This window comes from Rhinopithecus bieti, unplaced genomic scaffold (genome assembly GCF_001698545.2).
Source record: "Rhinopithecus bieti isolate Rb0 unplaced genomic scaffold, ASM169854v2 scaffold_7681, whole genome shotgun sequence".
In the NCBI taxonomy this organism is placed as follows: domain Eukaryota; kingdom Metazoa; phylum Chordata; class Mammalia; order Primates; family Cercopithecidae; genus Rhinopithecus; species Rhinopithecus bieti.
Genome location: NW_016806571.1, coordinates 3,932,063 through 3,947,394, shown reverse-complemented (window position 1 = coordinate 3,947,394; position 15,332 = coordinate 3,932,063). Strand labels below are relative to the sequence as shown.

The 15,332-nt window shown below is 43.3% G+C and overlaps 2 protein-coding genes across 4 annotated transcripts in view; one reads left to right on the top strand and one right to left on the bottom strand.

Moving 5' to 3' along the window:
• The window catches only part of HADHB (hydroxyacyl-CoA dehydrogenase trifunctional multienzyme complex subunit beta), a 51,154-nt gene extending 49,227 nt beyond the window's left edge, over positions 1–1,927 (bottom strand). The window contains exon 1 of one of the 3 annotated variants that reach the window (XM_017876866.1): positions 1,686–1,927. The gene's annotated coding sequence lies outside the window, so the exon portion shown is untranslated. Of the gene's footprint in view, positions 1–1,194; positions 1,217–1,533; positions 1,624–1,685 lie in introns of those variants that run through there. The other 2 variants (XM_017876867.1, XM_017876869.1) reach the window with 2 other exon arrangements.
• Positions 1,903–15,332, top strand: part of HADHA (hydroxyacyl-CoA dehydrogenase trifunctional multienzyme complex subunit alpha) — a 63,106-nt gene continuing 49,676 nt past the window's right edge. The window contains 4 exon segments of the mRNA XM_017876865.1: positions 1,903–2,145; positions 10,595–10,636; positions 10,730–10,800; positions 13,083–13,216. Of these exon segments, the coding sequence (XP_017732354.1) occupies positions 2,079–2,145; positions 10,595–10,636; positions 10,730–10,800; positions 13,083–13,216 (314 nt within the window). The 5' untranslated portion in view covers positions 1,903–2,078.

Below are 15,332 nucleotides of genomic sequence, written 5' to 3'. Positions count from 1 at the left end.
AAAAAAAAAAAAAAAAAAAAAAAGTTGTAAACAAAACAAAACAAAAAAATATATATAACAGAGACCAAAGTGATCCTGCAAATCCTGAACTATTTATTGTCTGGACCTTTAACAACAACAAAAAAATTTACCACTTCCAACCTAAATAATTAGTGCTACATGCAGTTAGGTGTCGAAGAAAGCATTACATGGGCAGGACGCAGGCTCTGAACTGTAAAAACGCTGTAAGATGATCAAGAATCCTTTTTGTAATTTATTCAGAAGTGGTCAGGTCGTCCAGTTTCTGCTTAAAGTGCTCCCAGTGATGAGCACTCACTATGTAACTTGAGCTTTAAACAGAAACTTCTCTACTTTGTTTCTATACTCCTCATTTCCGTCTTTTTTTGGGGGGGGGGACGGAGTCTCGCTCTGTCACCCAGGCTGGAGTGCAGTGGCCAGATCTCAGCTCACTGCAAGCTCCGCCTCCCGGGTTTACGCCATTCTCCTGCCTCAGCCTCCGGAGTAGCTGGGGCTACAGGCGCCGCCACCTCGCCCGGCTAGTTTTTGTATTTTTAGTAGAGACGGGGTTTTTTGTATTTTTAGTAGAGACGGGGTTTCACCGTGTTAGCCAGGGTGGTCTCGATCTCCTGACCTCGTGATCCGCCCGTCTCGGCCTCCCAAAGTGCTGGGATTACAGGCTTGAGCCACCGCGCTCGGCCTCCTCATTTCAGTCTTAACTTCGATGCCCCTTGTTTCCTGTCTTGAAGAGCTGTCAGTCTGGTGAGTAGTGAGACTCAGACTTATGTCTGAATGGTAGCTCTGTCATAGACTAGAAAATGTATATAATCTGAGCTTCCCAAACTTCATCTAGAAAATGCAAATGATAATAATTTGGGGAATGTGAGGATTAAACAAAAAGGTATGAAGGTGACCAGAGCACACCAGGCTCTCAATGTGACTTCCTTTTGAAACCAATCACTTTATTCCAGGACTCCAGCCCCTCTTTCCAGCACAAAAACAGCTACCATGCGGTGAAGAACTCTTCACTAGGACTTAGTAGACTTAGGCTCCAGTCTTATTTCCACCACATGTGGCCATGGGTATAATCACTCCCTCTGATTCGTAGGCAGTTTCTTCACCGCTAAAGTGAGTTGAGGTGTGAACGACCAGATAAGATAGTCATCCATCGGAAAACCCCCGAGAGCACAGGATTACCTGGATAACCGAGCGGGATGGAGGATTGTCTCCGTTCCTCCCACACTCAAGTACCGAAAGGTCACCTGACCTAGCAGAAATCGGGCAAACCCATGGCGCCGTCCACAATCTCTGTAGCCGCCGACCTGGGTACAGGGGAAGCAGGCGAAACAACACACACTCCTACGCAGACCGGGGTTACGTTAAAGCCGACGCCCACACACATCCACACACACCCCTACACACCCAGACTTCGCTAACTTGCAATGATAAATTAGGGCCCAGGTGACACCACTGTCCCGAGCTTCAGTTGGAACGCTAGTCCAAGTCACTGTCCTCATTGCAGCTAGCACTGCCGACCTTGTCCGAGGAGGAGTTTCCTTCCGCTCCCTCAACTCCGACTCTCCCACGGAGGGGACGGGGCCGGGGACACCAGCGACACTTGCGGGGAAGGAAGTGGGATCTCGCCTTTGGGAAAGCCCGGGCGGAGAGCTGAGAGCTCGCTGTCTCACCTTGGCTGACGTCCGCGAGAACTCCTACTCAGAGAAAGGTTCAGGCCCTAGTGCCAAAGCTCTGCCGGACCAAGGGGCGTGTCCTGTCCCGAAAGGACCCCTCACCCCGCGGGCGGGCACGGCCTTTATTGCGGGCTGCCCTCCGGCCGCCTGACTGGAAAACCAGGCACTCCGCCCCTCCTCTCCGGGCCCCCGTCCTTCCCCGAAGAAAGCGACCTTTCGGCCTCGTTAGCCAGGAGCGAGGGGCAGGGCTAAGGGGCCGGCGGCCACTCGGCGTCTGGGTTTTAGTCAGGCAGTGCGCCAGGCGCCTGGCCGCCAGGCTATGGGAGGAAAAGTCCTCCGCTTGGCCGCGCCCGGTAGAAGCGCTCTTACTGCTGTCCTCTTCAGCTCAACATGGTGGCCTGCCGGGCTATTGGCATCCTCAGCCGCTTCTCTGCCTTCAGGATCCTCCGCTCCCGAGGTGAGGCCTGGCCCAGGGCATCCCAGACCTCCGGGCAGAACTCCTGCGGGACTGGGGTGGCCCCGGAGCCGCGTTTCCCTTTCGCTGTCGCCTGCCCCAGCCCAGAGACCCAGCCCTCTGTGGGGAACACTGCACTGGGACCCCGTTTCCTGTGACCTTGTGAAGGGACTGTCACCCTCTCACGACACCTGCTGCGATTTCAGGCTCCCTAACTCCCAAACTTTCTAAGTCTGGTGCCACTCGTTCTGTCACCTTTCCGCGGGTCTCCTGCGTCGCACTTCTGGGCTCACGCCCCTCATATTTTCTTGATCCGGAGTTCCAGGAGAATCGGGATCCATTCTGTTGCATCTTTGTGGCTCCACAGCACCTTGCCCCGCGACAAGAGCTATCTTAAAAACTTTGATGGGATTAATCAGCCTTGCAGATCACTGCCCCTCCTTGCTCGGTTCCCTCAAAACCATTTTTGTGCTTACTACCCCATTCAAGTAGGGAGCTCAACTCCTGCAGTTTCAGTATGCCAGTGTGAACGTATAGTATTTTGAATTTCAACGGGAGGTTCTGCAACTTACTGGAAGACACACTTTAAAAATACACTAATACCTCTACCTTAAGGAATAAAATGTTAGATGGTTTTGAGAACGATTTCTAATCTGATGATTCCCAATCAACCTCTATTAGCTAGTGTTTTTCCTTTTCAAACCGGCAGTGAAAGGGCTAAAGTGGGTGGTTGTAGGAAACCTTGCATTTTCCTTCCATCCCAAATCTGTAAAGTCAAATGTGAAAGACGTTTTATTGCATGTTGTGCTTAATTATTTACTTAATTAGAAAGTTTAACTTTTAATTTAATTTGTAATATGAATTACCTCTCCTCCTCCGGAACCGCTGAAGTAGTATGCTTTTTTTAGACACGTAGCTGCAATCTCTTTACTGTAAGAGGATTATTTGAATGACTGAATATTTTTCTGCTCCCTTTTTTCAACTGCTGTTTTTAGTCTCCACAAAACTGTCGCATATATTTGCCAATTATAACATAAGCACATTATAGAACTTTGAAATGCTGACAGGATTGAGGAAAGGGATGAAAAAAAACGGATTACCCATTGTCTTACTATCCATAATGCTTACCTACAGTTAGCCTTCGGTTATATTTCCTTACAGGTTTGGTGGTTTTTTCCCCTATTTTCACAACACTTTTGAAAAGTCACATGTATAATTTTTATCTTACCCCTGTATTGGTTTGAAGGTATTTCTTATGGATCGGCAGCTGATGTCACTTGGAAGTGGTAGCCAGGGCACGTGATTCTAGTCACTAACTAGCTGTGTGACTTTGGACAAATGCCTTAAACTAAATGTAGGCTTTATTTTCCTCATCTGCAAAATGAATGATTGAGACGATGGATTTCCTTTGCATGAGAAGTAGCATGACAGAGCAATTAAACACATTGTTTGGGCCGGGTGCGGTGGCTCACACCTGTAATCCCAGCACTTTGGGAGGCCGAGACGGGCGAATCACCATGTCAGGAGATCCAGACCATCCTGGCCAACACGGTGAAACCCCGTCTCTACTAAAAATACAAAAAATTAGCTGGGCGAGGTGGTGGGCGCCTGTCATCCCAGCTACTCGGGAGGCTGAGGCAGGAGAACAGCGTGAGCCCGGGAGGCAGAGCTTGCAGTGAGCCTAGATTGGGCAACAGCACTCCAGCCTGGGCGACAGAGCGAGACCCCGTCTCAAAAAACAAACAAACCAAAAACATTGTTTGGAGTCTGACTTCTGGGTTTGGACCTGGCTCTGCCTTTTACCCTCTGGTGACTTTGGGCAATTAATTTCTGTGTGTGTTTTCTCATTTTTAAAGTGGAGAATAATACCACCTTATGCGATGGAAAGGAGTTATTTTAGATATCAAGCAGTTTTTCATGGAGTAAGCACTCAGTAAATATTATTAACTACAGCCTGGAAGAAATACGGTTGTATATGTCTGAGAATTTTAAAAGTAATTTTACATCTTGTATGTGTAATAAAAGCTACCAACCTAATTTTCTGTTTTCTGTATAGAAATATATCGACACATAAATATATATTTTGCATTGTGTTTTCACCAGTAAGAAAGTGTCACTCATTGTAGTTACTGGTCCGTTAATAGCAATTTATAAATTTTGAAAAAAGTCTGGAAAGTGAATTTAAAATGACCTGCACCCTTATATTACTATTTAGACTCAATAGATCCTTCACACTAAAAGTTTGTGCAAGGCTTTGCCAAACATTTAATGAGATTATGACGTTTGCTGATGGATGATAAAATTCTCTTGAAATGGGGCCAGGCGGGTGGCTCATGCCTATAATCCCAGTATATTGGGAGGCTAAGGCAGGCAGATCACTTGAGGTCAGGAGATCGAGACAACCTGGCCCACATGGTGAAACCCCATCTCTACCAAAAAATACCAAAATTGGCCAGGCATGTTGGCGCATGCCTGTAATCCCAGCTACTCGGGAAGCTGAGGTGGGAGAATTGCTTGAACCTGGGAGGTGGAGATTATAGTCAGCCAAGATCACGCCTGGGCGACAGAGTAAGACCATATCTCTCAAAAAAAAAAAAAAAAAAAATTCTCTTGAAAGAGACTTGTAATTCTTGAAATTTTAAAGCATACTTTCTCTACAAGTGCTATAATTCTGAATGTGAATATCAAATGAAAATCACTTCTTGACCAAAATGTTGTCTAATTCCCACTCCTATCCTAAATCTAAATTCCTAATTATGTAAGTAGTAAAATAATTTCACAGGAGATGAATTTAGAGGCAAATACCTCAATAGATGCTGTTTGTTTGTTTTTTTTTTAATTTTTATTTTATTTATTTATTTTTTTGAGACCGAGTCTCACTGTGTCACCCAGCCTGGAGTGCAATGGTGCGAACTCAGCTCACTGCAACCTCCTGGGTTCAAGTGATTCTCATGTCTCAGCCTCCAGAGAAGCTGGGGTTACAGGTGCCTGCCACTATGCCCAGCTGACTTTGTGTGTGTGTGTGTGTGTGTGTGTGTGTGTGTGTATGTGTGTGTGTGTTTAGTAGAGATAGGGCTTCTCCATGTTGGCCAGGCTGGTCTCTAACTCCCGACCTCAGGTGATCCACCCACCTCAGCCTCCCAAAGTGCTGGAATTACAGGTGTGAGCCACCCCGCCCAGCTGCGTTTTTTTTTTGAGACGGAGTCTCGCTCTGTCACCCAGGCTGGAGTGCAGTGGCCGGATCTCAGCTCACTGCAAGCTCCACCTCCCGGGTTCACGCTATTCTCCTGCCTCAGCCTCCGGAGTAGCTGGGACTACAGGCGCCCATCACCTCGCCCGGCTAGTTTTTTTGTATTTTTTAGTGGAGACGGGGTTTCACCGTGTTAGCCAGGATGGTCTCGATCTCCTGACCTCGTGATCCGCCTGTCTCGGCCTCCCAAAGTGCTGGGATTACAGGCTTGAGCCACCGCGCCCGGCCAGATCGTGTATTTTTAAATTTGATTCTCACTTCCTTAAATCTCATCCCTTCTTCCAGCGTTGAATCTTGAGAAAAGCTGTTGATTGTTACAACCAAAGTAATGTTTTCAAATTTGAAATTTGTGTTAGCATAATCCAGCTCTCTCCGCTGACTGTAGTCTTATGAGGTTTTGTAGGTATTCTTGAGTTACATTACAGAGATGATTAAAAAGTGGGGCAAAGGTTTCTGTGTACTTTGCTGGCACAGTAGTTGTAGGCTAAAGTTCACTCCGCTGCCATAGGGTAAGCTCTGCAATTAGGTAGTGAGTAAGGCTAGATTCCAAAAGCAAATCTACCTTGTAATCTGACTTGATTTAGTTGACTCTGGCTTGAAATTATTTTCTAAGTATGTTTGTGTATGTACTGGTTTTCTGTTTGTTTTTTGTCTTGATCTTGGAGAGGTTTTGTGTATGAGTGTGTGGGCAGCATAGGTAGATTAGTGGACAGGAGTTAAAATGGTTTAAACTGTTGGCTAATGACCAGTAACCTGTTGTCTCAAATATTTGCTCTTTAAAACTGCAACCCAGTGGGGCACGTGGCGCATGCTTGTAGTCCCAGCTACTCTGGAAGATTACTTGAGCCCAGGAATTCAAGACCAACCTGGGCAACATAGGGAGACCTCATCTCAAAGAAATAAGAAATTTTTTTGAAACATTGCAACCCATGCTCACTCTATTTCCTTTTTTTGCTTAGGTGCTTATTTTCTAACATATTTGTGTTTCTCGGTTTTTCCCTCCCAACCTGCATTCCCGATCAGTTCATTCCCACTCTAATCCACTTTACCCTGTTTTGCTAGAATTACCTATTCCCTGCCTCCCTTCCCACTGGAATTTCTACTTTGCAGGAAAGCTTTTTCTATGCCAGTCCTATTTTCACTTTTCTTTTATCTTCACTGAGTAGAAACTGATTCTTCCCAGATATCATATCCCCTGCTGACCTGGAATGTAAGCTCCACCAAGACATGGATTTTTGTCTTTTTTGTTCACCGTGAGTGCCTTGCTGTACTTCAAGTGCCTAGAACAATGAATGGCACATGGAGGTCACAATATATATTTTTTGTTGAATGAATAACAGATTATGCTGGAAGAGATTACAATGTGGTTCGCAAAACACCTGCTACAGATGCAGCAGTTAGAGGACAAAACAGTAAATAATAAAATAAAAATGCAGGCAAGGAAAGCAAAGATCACTGTAGACAGAATCCGAAGATGAGGTTTTGTGGAAAAGATTGGAGTCATGATGCAAATATAAAGAAGGAAACGTTGTAAATATAGATGACACAGATTTCAAATGATGGAAAAGCAAAGCAGGAAACATATTATTAGTCAAGTAGAGGCACTGGAGATTGAGGAGATGGCTGGCTTCTCCTATCGTACAACACTGAAGTTCACTTGTAAGAGACTTGTCGTGGCCAGCTAGTAAATAAACCTGATGGTTGAACATGAGTGCTTTGCCTTTGCACTAAGAGGGCTGGCTGGCTTGAATTGCTTAAAGAAGAAATGCAGGCAGAACCTGAAATCACCCCATTCTGCTTCTGGTGCTAACCACAGTTTTCTTTCTTTTCTTTTCTTTTCTGTCACCTTGCCTTTCCAACCAGTATAAAGCTGCTATTTTTTGTGCCTTCTCTTCCCTTTCTATAAGGAACTGGGGGATAAAGAGAAAACATCGAGGCAGCAAGAGCCTTGGCTACCTATTGATGGTCCTCCCCTATTCCACTCCACCTTCACTGGGTTCTCCTGTCAGTAGTTCCCATGTGCCCATTTGTTTGCTGTATACTTCAGCATCACCCTTTTAAAAATACAGATTCTGAGGCCCAACTTCCTAAAAGTCTGATTCTGTTGGTCCTAGACTGGGACCCAGGAATTTTGAGTATATCTGGACCTCCCCCTTGATTCTGATGCCCAGCATATTTCTAGAATCACTTCTCAATAGTGCTGAGGGAATCCCAGTTCAGTTGGATATATTCTTGTATAGTCTTTTGGGCTCTACTTTGGCCATAAGTAGTTGGTCCCTGCCTCTTGAGTAGGCAGGCCATCCTCAACTTGAAAATGGATATAGTTCTAAGGTTGGTTTCTAAGTCATGTAGAATGTGTTTTTGGTAGAAATGATATTTAAAATTTTATTTAGAATATCCACCAGGATATAAGATGACCAAAATGGTCTGATTTTACTGTTCATTGCCCTGAATTATCATTACAAGGTAGGGCAAAGTCTTAGACTCTTGTTTGACATCTCCCAAAGTCTGAACCAGATGAAGGAAAAGGATTTGGAGAATGAGAGAATAGGCACAGAGAAAGGCAAGTGATCACAAACTGATGGAAAGATAGAGCCACCAAAAGATTGCCAAGAATTTTAATTTTTTTTTTTTCTTTTGGAGTACAGTGGCACAACCTCAGCTCCCTGCAACCTCCACCTCCTGGGTTCAAGCAGTTCTCCTGCCTCAGCCTCCTGAGTAGCTGGGATTACAAGCATGTGCCATCATGCCCAGCTAATTTTTGTATTTTAGTAGAGAGAGGGTTTCACCGTGCTGGTCAGGCTGGTCTCGAACTTCTGACCTCAGGTGATTCATCACCTTGGTCTCCCAAAGTGCTAGGATTACAGGTGTGAGCCACCGCGCCTGGCCAAGAATTTTAACTTTTTTTTTTTCTTTTTGTTTTTTTGAGATGAAGTCTCGCCCTTTCTCTGAAGCTGGATTGCAGTGGTGCGATCTAGGCTCACTGCAACCTCTGCCTCCCGGGTTCAAGCCATCCTCCCATCTCAGCCTCCTGAGTAGCTGGGATTACAGGCGTGCACCACCACACCCAGCTAATTTTTGTATTTTTGGTAGAGACGGGGTTTCACCGTGTTGGCCAGGCTAGTCTTGAACTCTTGACCTCAGGTGATCCACCCGCCTTGGTCTCCCAAAGTGCTGGGATTACAGGCATGAGCCACCACGCCCGGCCAAGAATTTTAACTTTTTTTTATAGCACTTCTAAATCAGGCAGGCACTCCCCTCACTCCTAAATTATATTTGTGGATTCCAAAGCCATATAGTCACTCATGTAGCCCAAATGCTGTATATTTTTATGAAAACCAAAACCAAAAAAGTTTTAGTATGAATAATTAAGAATTAAATGACTAATACCTGGGAAAAGCTAGTGTAATTAGAGGAGATGCATGAAGGAACCTTTGGATATTGTTAAAGTACTAGTTCTTTTTTAGATATTACTGTAAGACTTAAGCCTTTTCCTGAATGCAAGTGTTTCCATGTGTATTGCTGCTAATCAATTAAAGGGTAGTTTGTTTTGTTTTAGAACCAAAGAAAGAGAAAACTTTTTCCTAAGATAACTGGGCAAGATTTGGAAGATGTGGGCGGGAGAAGGAATAAGGAGTTAGAGAGGTGCACAGGAGAGATGTTTGAGGTGAACCATGACTGAAAGACAAGGGAAGAAAAAGGGTGTTTTGAAGAAGATTGGAAGTTGTAATTAAGGGATGTTGACCCTGGGCTGCCTCCATAACAGCTTGGTTATCACCTAGAGCAAGATGTTTGGATGAGAGCAGGACCGAGGCAAGCCTTTAATGGTGAAATAGAGGTAGAGTCATGTCCAAAACAAAGTTGGAGTGTTTGCCTAGAATTCCCCAATGTTCCTTACCTTCTATCTAGAGTCCAGATTGAAAGAACTTCCACTGGAGTTTCTCTTGTAGTGGTTTGTGCTCAAAAGGTCACATCATCAGGCCGGGCACGGTGGCTCAAGCCTGTAATCCCAGCACTTTGGGAGGCCGAGACGGGCGGATCACGAGGTCAGGAGATCAAGACCATCCTGGCTAACCCGGTGAAACCCCGTCTCTACTAAAAAAATACAAAAAACTAGCCGGGCAAGGTGGTGGGCGCCTGTAGTCCCAGCTACTCGGGAGGCTGAGGCAGGAGAATGGCATAAACCCGGGAGGCGGAGCGACAGAGTGAGACTCCATCTCAAAAAAAAAAAAAAAGGTCATATCATCATCATCATGCTGGAGAGCCTAAACTAGTGAAGTGATTAGGAAAGAGAGTAGCTGGTCTTTGTTATCCAAGGAGTAAGATTATTCTTGTGGCATTCAGTGTAGACCTTTTCAATTAGAAATACTTAAAATAGCAAAGTGTGACATGAAGTGTTTCATTTATAGTAGCTACTGTTGCTATTTGATTTTACTTTTGATAATGCTACAAAGTCCATCTCTCCAAAAAAATAAAAGGGGATGTACCTGGAAAACATAGTTGGGATATATTTGGAATACATTAGGAGCTGACATTGTGTATTGCTTCGTAGGTTACTTATTGCTTAGTGTATTAGTTTCCTATTGCTGCTGTAACAAATTACTACAGAGTTAGAGTCTGAAATGATAAAAGTGTATTACAGTTACGAAGGTCGGAAGTCTGAAATGGGTTTCACTTGGGTAAAATCAAAGGTAATGGCAGGGCTATGTTCATTCCAGATGCTTTAGGGGAAAATCCGTTATCTTACTTTTTCCAGCTCCCAGAAGCTGCCTGAATTCTTTGGCTTGTTGCCTGCTTCAGCATGCGGCCAAGTCATTCTTACATTGCTATCTCTTTGGTTCTCTTTGTTTCCCTCTTCCCTTTTGTGATTACACTGGGCTCACCTGGATAATCCATGATAAACTTTCTTTATTAAGGCCAACTGATTAGCAACCTTAATCCCCCTTTGCCATGTAACCTAACATATTCACAGGTTTTGGGGATGTAGATGCCTTTGTGGGGGCCAGTCTTCCTCTTTTAGTATCCGAATAATCATCTGACCTAACAATTGAAATGGAAAAAATATGACAGTAGTCATATGGCCTAGAATACATTGTACAGATTTGGGGTTGTTGTTGTTATTGTAAATTACAGCTTTGTTATATATAAAAGGTACTACAGAAATTGTTTTGCAAACTAATTTTGAAATATCTTTTCTTATAGGTTATATATGCCGCAATTTTACAGGATCTTCTGCTTTGCTGAGTAAGTTTAATTTCTTTTAATATGTATGCTTACATTGCTTTTGGATTTATGTTGCAATAAATATGTTTACAAATAAATTTTCTTTTCTTTTAGCCAGAACCCATATTAACTATGGAGTCAAAGGGGATGTGGCAGTTGTTCGAATTAACTCTCCCAATTCAAAGGTATCTCATTTAATTTGCAGTTTTTTTCTACTAACCACATTATGAATCTAGTCCTGAATGGAAAAGATGTATCCCATATTTCCCCAAATCTACCAATCTGGCAGTAATCTTACGTGAATTTACAGTTTCGATAGTTATGTTAAACTTTGACAGGTTGCCAAGGAAGCCAGTTTTCTAAAGCAGAGGTTCTTGCGTAGGAATTCCTCTTGTTGACCTTAGGTGCCAGATTAACATCAAGGATTAGCAAGACTAGCCTTCTGGTTATAGTGTAGAATGAGGAGGTGACTTATTAGAGAAGAACTAGAGTACAAGCTTTGTTTGTAAGACTCACAATTTGCCTACCCGTCTTAAATATGAGGTTGTTAATCCATTTTCTTCATTACCTGCCTGACGTAAGTCACTATTCATAGTAAGTTGACTGGGTGAAATGTGGATGCTTGACTCTTAAGCTTCCTGAGGGATCTGAATGACTCAATGCAATTCACATATTGGAAAGCAAATTCTGTTCAAATTGAAACTTCATTTGTTTTTGGCAGCTTTAACAAAGTGTGTAACAGTAATCCATTCTTTTGCCAAGAAGAGCTCTATTGTGAGAGTCCATGCTTTTCCCCCATCTAAATTTGGTGTATTCTAACTTTAAAAATCTTGTAGCCAGGCCGGGCTCTGTGGTTCACACCTACAATCCCGACACTGGACGGCCGAGGCAGGAGGATCGCTTCAGCCCAGGAGTTTGAGACCACCCTGGGCAACATAGCAAGACCTTGTCTCTATAAAAAGTAAAAAATAGTTGGGTGTGGTGATGTTCACCTGTAGCGTGAGCTACTCTGGAGGCTGAGGCGGAAAGATCACTTACGCCTAGGAATTCAAGGTTACAGGGAGCTATGATTGCACCATTGCACTCCAGCCTGGGCGACAGAGCAAGACCGTGTCTCTGTAAAAAACAACAACAAACTTGTAGCCAGAGGCTTAGATGTAATAAGACCTATATGGAAGTAGTTGACAACTATCACAAATTAAGGAAAGTAAGAGCCATTTCCATTTATTTATTTATTTATTTATTTATTTGTTTGTTTATTTTTGAGACGGAGTCTCACTCTGTCACCAGGCTGGAGTGCAGGGGCCGGAGCTCAGCTCACTGCAAGCTCCGCCTCCCGGGTTTATGCCATTCTCCTGCCTCAGCCTCCGGAGTACCTGGGACTACAGGCACACGCCACCTCACCCGGCTAGTTTTTTGTATTTTTTAGTAGAGACAGGGTTTCACCGTGTTAGCCAGGATGGTCTTGATCTCCTGACCTCGTGATCCGCCCGTCTCGACCTCCCAAAGTGCTGGGATTACAGGCGTGAGCCACCGCGCCCGGCCTCATTCCCCTTTATTAGAGTAAATTTTAGCACCCACTAACCGATGATTCAAGCTTAAGATATTTTTTCAGAATTTTCTTAGGTTGGACATTTTTCCTGAACACAAAAGTATTATATGTCAATGGTAGAAAATTTTTTGACTCTAAAAAATTATAAAGAAGAAAATAATAACCATAATTCAAACCCAAAGATAACCACATTTTTTTCTTGCTTATCTTCCATGGGATAACCACATTTAATTCAGTTTCAGTGAATAATGTTTACAAAGCTTAGATCATACTATACAGGTTTTTTTGAAGATAGGGTCTCATTCTTTTCCTAGGCTGGAGTGCAGTGGCTCAGTCACAGCTCAGTGCAGCTTCAGCCTCCCCAGACTCAGGTGATCCTCTCACCTAAGCCTCCTGAGTAGCTGGGACTATAGGCGTGTGCTGCCAGGCTCAGCTAATTTTTGTATTTTCTGTAGAGGCAGGGTTCCATTATGTTGCCCAGAGCTCCTGAGCTCAAGTAATCTGCCCGCCTTGGCCTCCCAAAGTGCAGGGATTATAGGGATGAGCCACCATGCCTGGCCTATATATCTTATTTGTATTTCATTTTTTTCTTAACATTATACAGATTTTTTCCATGCCAATAAATGTTTGTAGACCTATTTGTTTATAGCCTACAAATGATTCAAACTCTGAGGATGACCCTGAGTTCCTCCTTCGAGGAGACCTATTTTAAAGGAAGGGGTGCTTATAGTGGGCCAAAGTTGCCTGAATAGAAAGCTACTGACTTGCTGGGAAAATGGTATTTCTTATTCTCTTCTAACAGTATATTTCTACTGGATAAGTGTATTTCTTATAATCAAAGTAGCGTTTGATGGTTGTATGTACATCCGGTGCTTCAAATTTAAACCCTTACCTGTATATATTTCCCTTTGGCAGGTAAATACACTAAGTAAAGAGCTGCATTCAGAGTTCACAGAAGTTATGAACGAAATCTGGGCTAGTGATCAAATCAGAAGTGCCGTCCTTATCTCATCAAAGCCAGGCTGCTTTATTGCAGGTGCTGATATCAAGTAAGTTTTAGGAAACTTGAAATCACCTTGTATCTTGGTTAATAGTGTGTTTCTTAGGCCTAATAATTTCTCCTTTTAAAAGACAGTAGAAGTGCTGGGCACAGTGACACAGGCCTGTAAAATTGAAAATGTACGTATCAGGCTGGGTGTGGTGGTTCTTGCCTGTAATCCCAGCACTTTGGGAGGCTGAGGCAGGCAGATCACATAAGGCCAAGAGCTCAAGACCAACCTGTCCAACATGGTGAAACCCTGTCTCCACTAAAAGTACAAAATTAGGCATGGTGGCACACGCTTGTAATCTCAGCTACTCAGGAGGCTGTGGCACAAGAATCCCTTGAACGTGGGAGGCGGAGGTTGCAGTGAGCCAAGATCGCACCACTGCACTCCAGCCTGGGTGACAAAGTGAGACTGTCTTCAAAAAAAAAAAAAAGAAAAGTATATGTATATATGTACATATATATACACACACACGGACACACACATATATATACACACACACATATATACACACACACACACATCACATGATCTAGAGAAATCTCACTCCTTGTTTATAAGAACCAGTGTATAAGGATGTTTGGTCCATATAGTGTAAAATAGTGAAGAATTTAAAACCAAATATCAGTCAGGAAAATGGATAAGTAAAATGTGGACTATTCACACAGTAGAATACTACAAAACAGGTAAAAGGAATTAACTAGATCCACAATATGATGTTAGAACTCAAAACATAAGGTTAAGTTAAAAGAAAAGCAAATTGCAGAATGTTTCATACAGTATATAGTTTCTATAAATGTTTTAAAACCAAACATGGAATAATTCTTGATACTATTTATGGACACAGTCATAGTTGGTCTGGAAGGAGATGCTACAAACATGAAGATGGCTGCTTCGGGGAAATGAAGTGGGTGTAGGACTTGAAATTGTCAAAGGCAGCTTTACAGTTGCAGCTAGTATTTTCTTTTCCTCTGCTAAATGGTGGAATATGTGCTTTCATTAACTTCTTTACAATTGTTTATACATACATAAAGAGGGGAAACAACAAGACATACTCATGTACCTAGCAGTAGCTACTTATATCCAGAGGAAAATACTTGTAGTTTCTTTGAGGCCAGCTGAGCAACTCTCAGTGTACAAAATTACAGAGTATAGTAGTTATCCTTGGTCAAAAGTACAAAATCCATATCCTAAATGTGTTCACAAAGTAGCAAATGAAACAAACTGAAAGTGAAGGACATTGAGTGGAACATCATTGCACCTGATCATTTTATTTACTTATCTATTTTGAGACGGAGTCTCCCTCTGCTGGCCAGGCTGGAGTTACAGTGGTGCGATCTCGGCCCACTGCACCCTCTACCTCCCGGGTTCCAGTGATTCTCTTGCCTCAGCCTCCTGAGTAGCTGGGATTACAGGAATGCACCACCAAGCCCAGCTAATTTTGTATTTTAGTAGAGACTCAGTTTCACCATGTTGACCAGGCTGGTCTTGAACTCCTGACCTCAGGTGATCCACCTGCCTTGGCCTCCCAAAGTGCTGGGATTACAGGCATGAGCCACCATGCCTGGCCTACCTGGTCATTTTAATCATTAAGGGGATCTGTTAAAATGTTTCAGATTTCTCTAAACAACTTGGAAGCTTTTCTTTTGCTGTCATTTTATTGCTGTTTAACTACCTGATAGTGAAATGTTTAATCTGATAGTGAAGTAATTTACCAAAGATGATTTTCCCTTGTACCAAGCTTTGTCATTTAGTGATTTATTACAGAAGTAAAACAAATTATACAACACCTTTATGTTTTCTGGATCCAGAAATTTTTTTTTTTGAGACGGAGTCTCGCTCTGTCGCCCAGGCTGGAGTGCTGTGGTGCGATCTCGGCTCACTGCACGCTCCGCCTCCTGGGTTCACCCCATTCTCCTGCCTCAGCCTCCCGAGTAGCTGAGACTACAGGCGCCCACCACTGCGCCCGGCTAATTTTTTGTGTTTTTAGTAGAGACAGGGTTTCACAGTGTTAGCCAGGATGGTCTCATGGATCCAGAAATTTAACACTCTATAGAGAGATGGTGTTGCTGCTATTGTGCTATTTGAAGCAAAATCATTCTTTTTTTTTTTTTTTTTT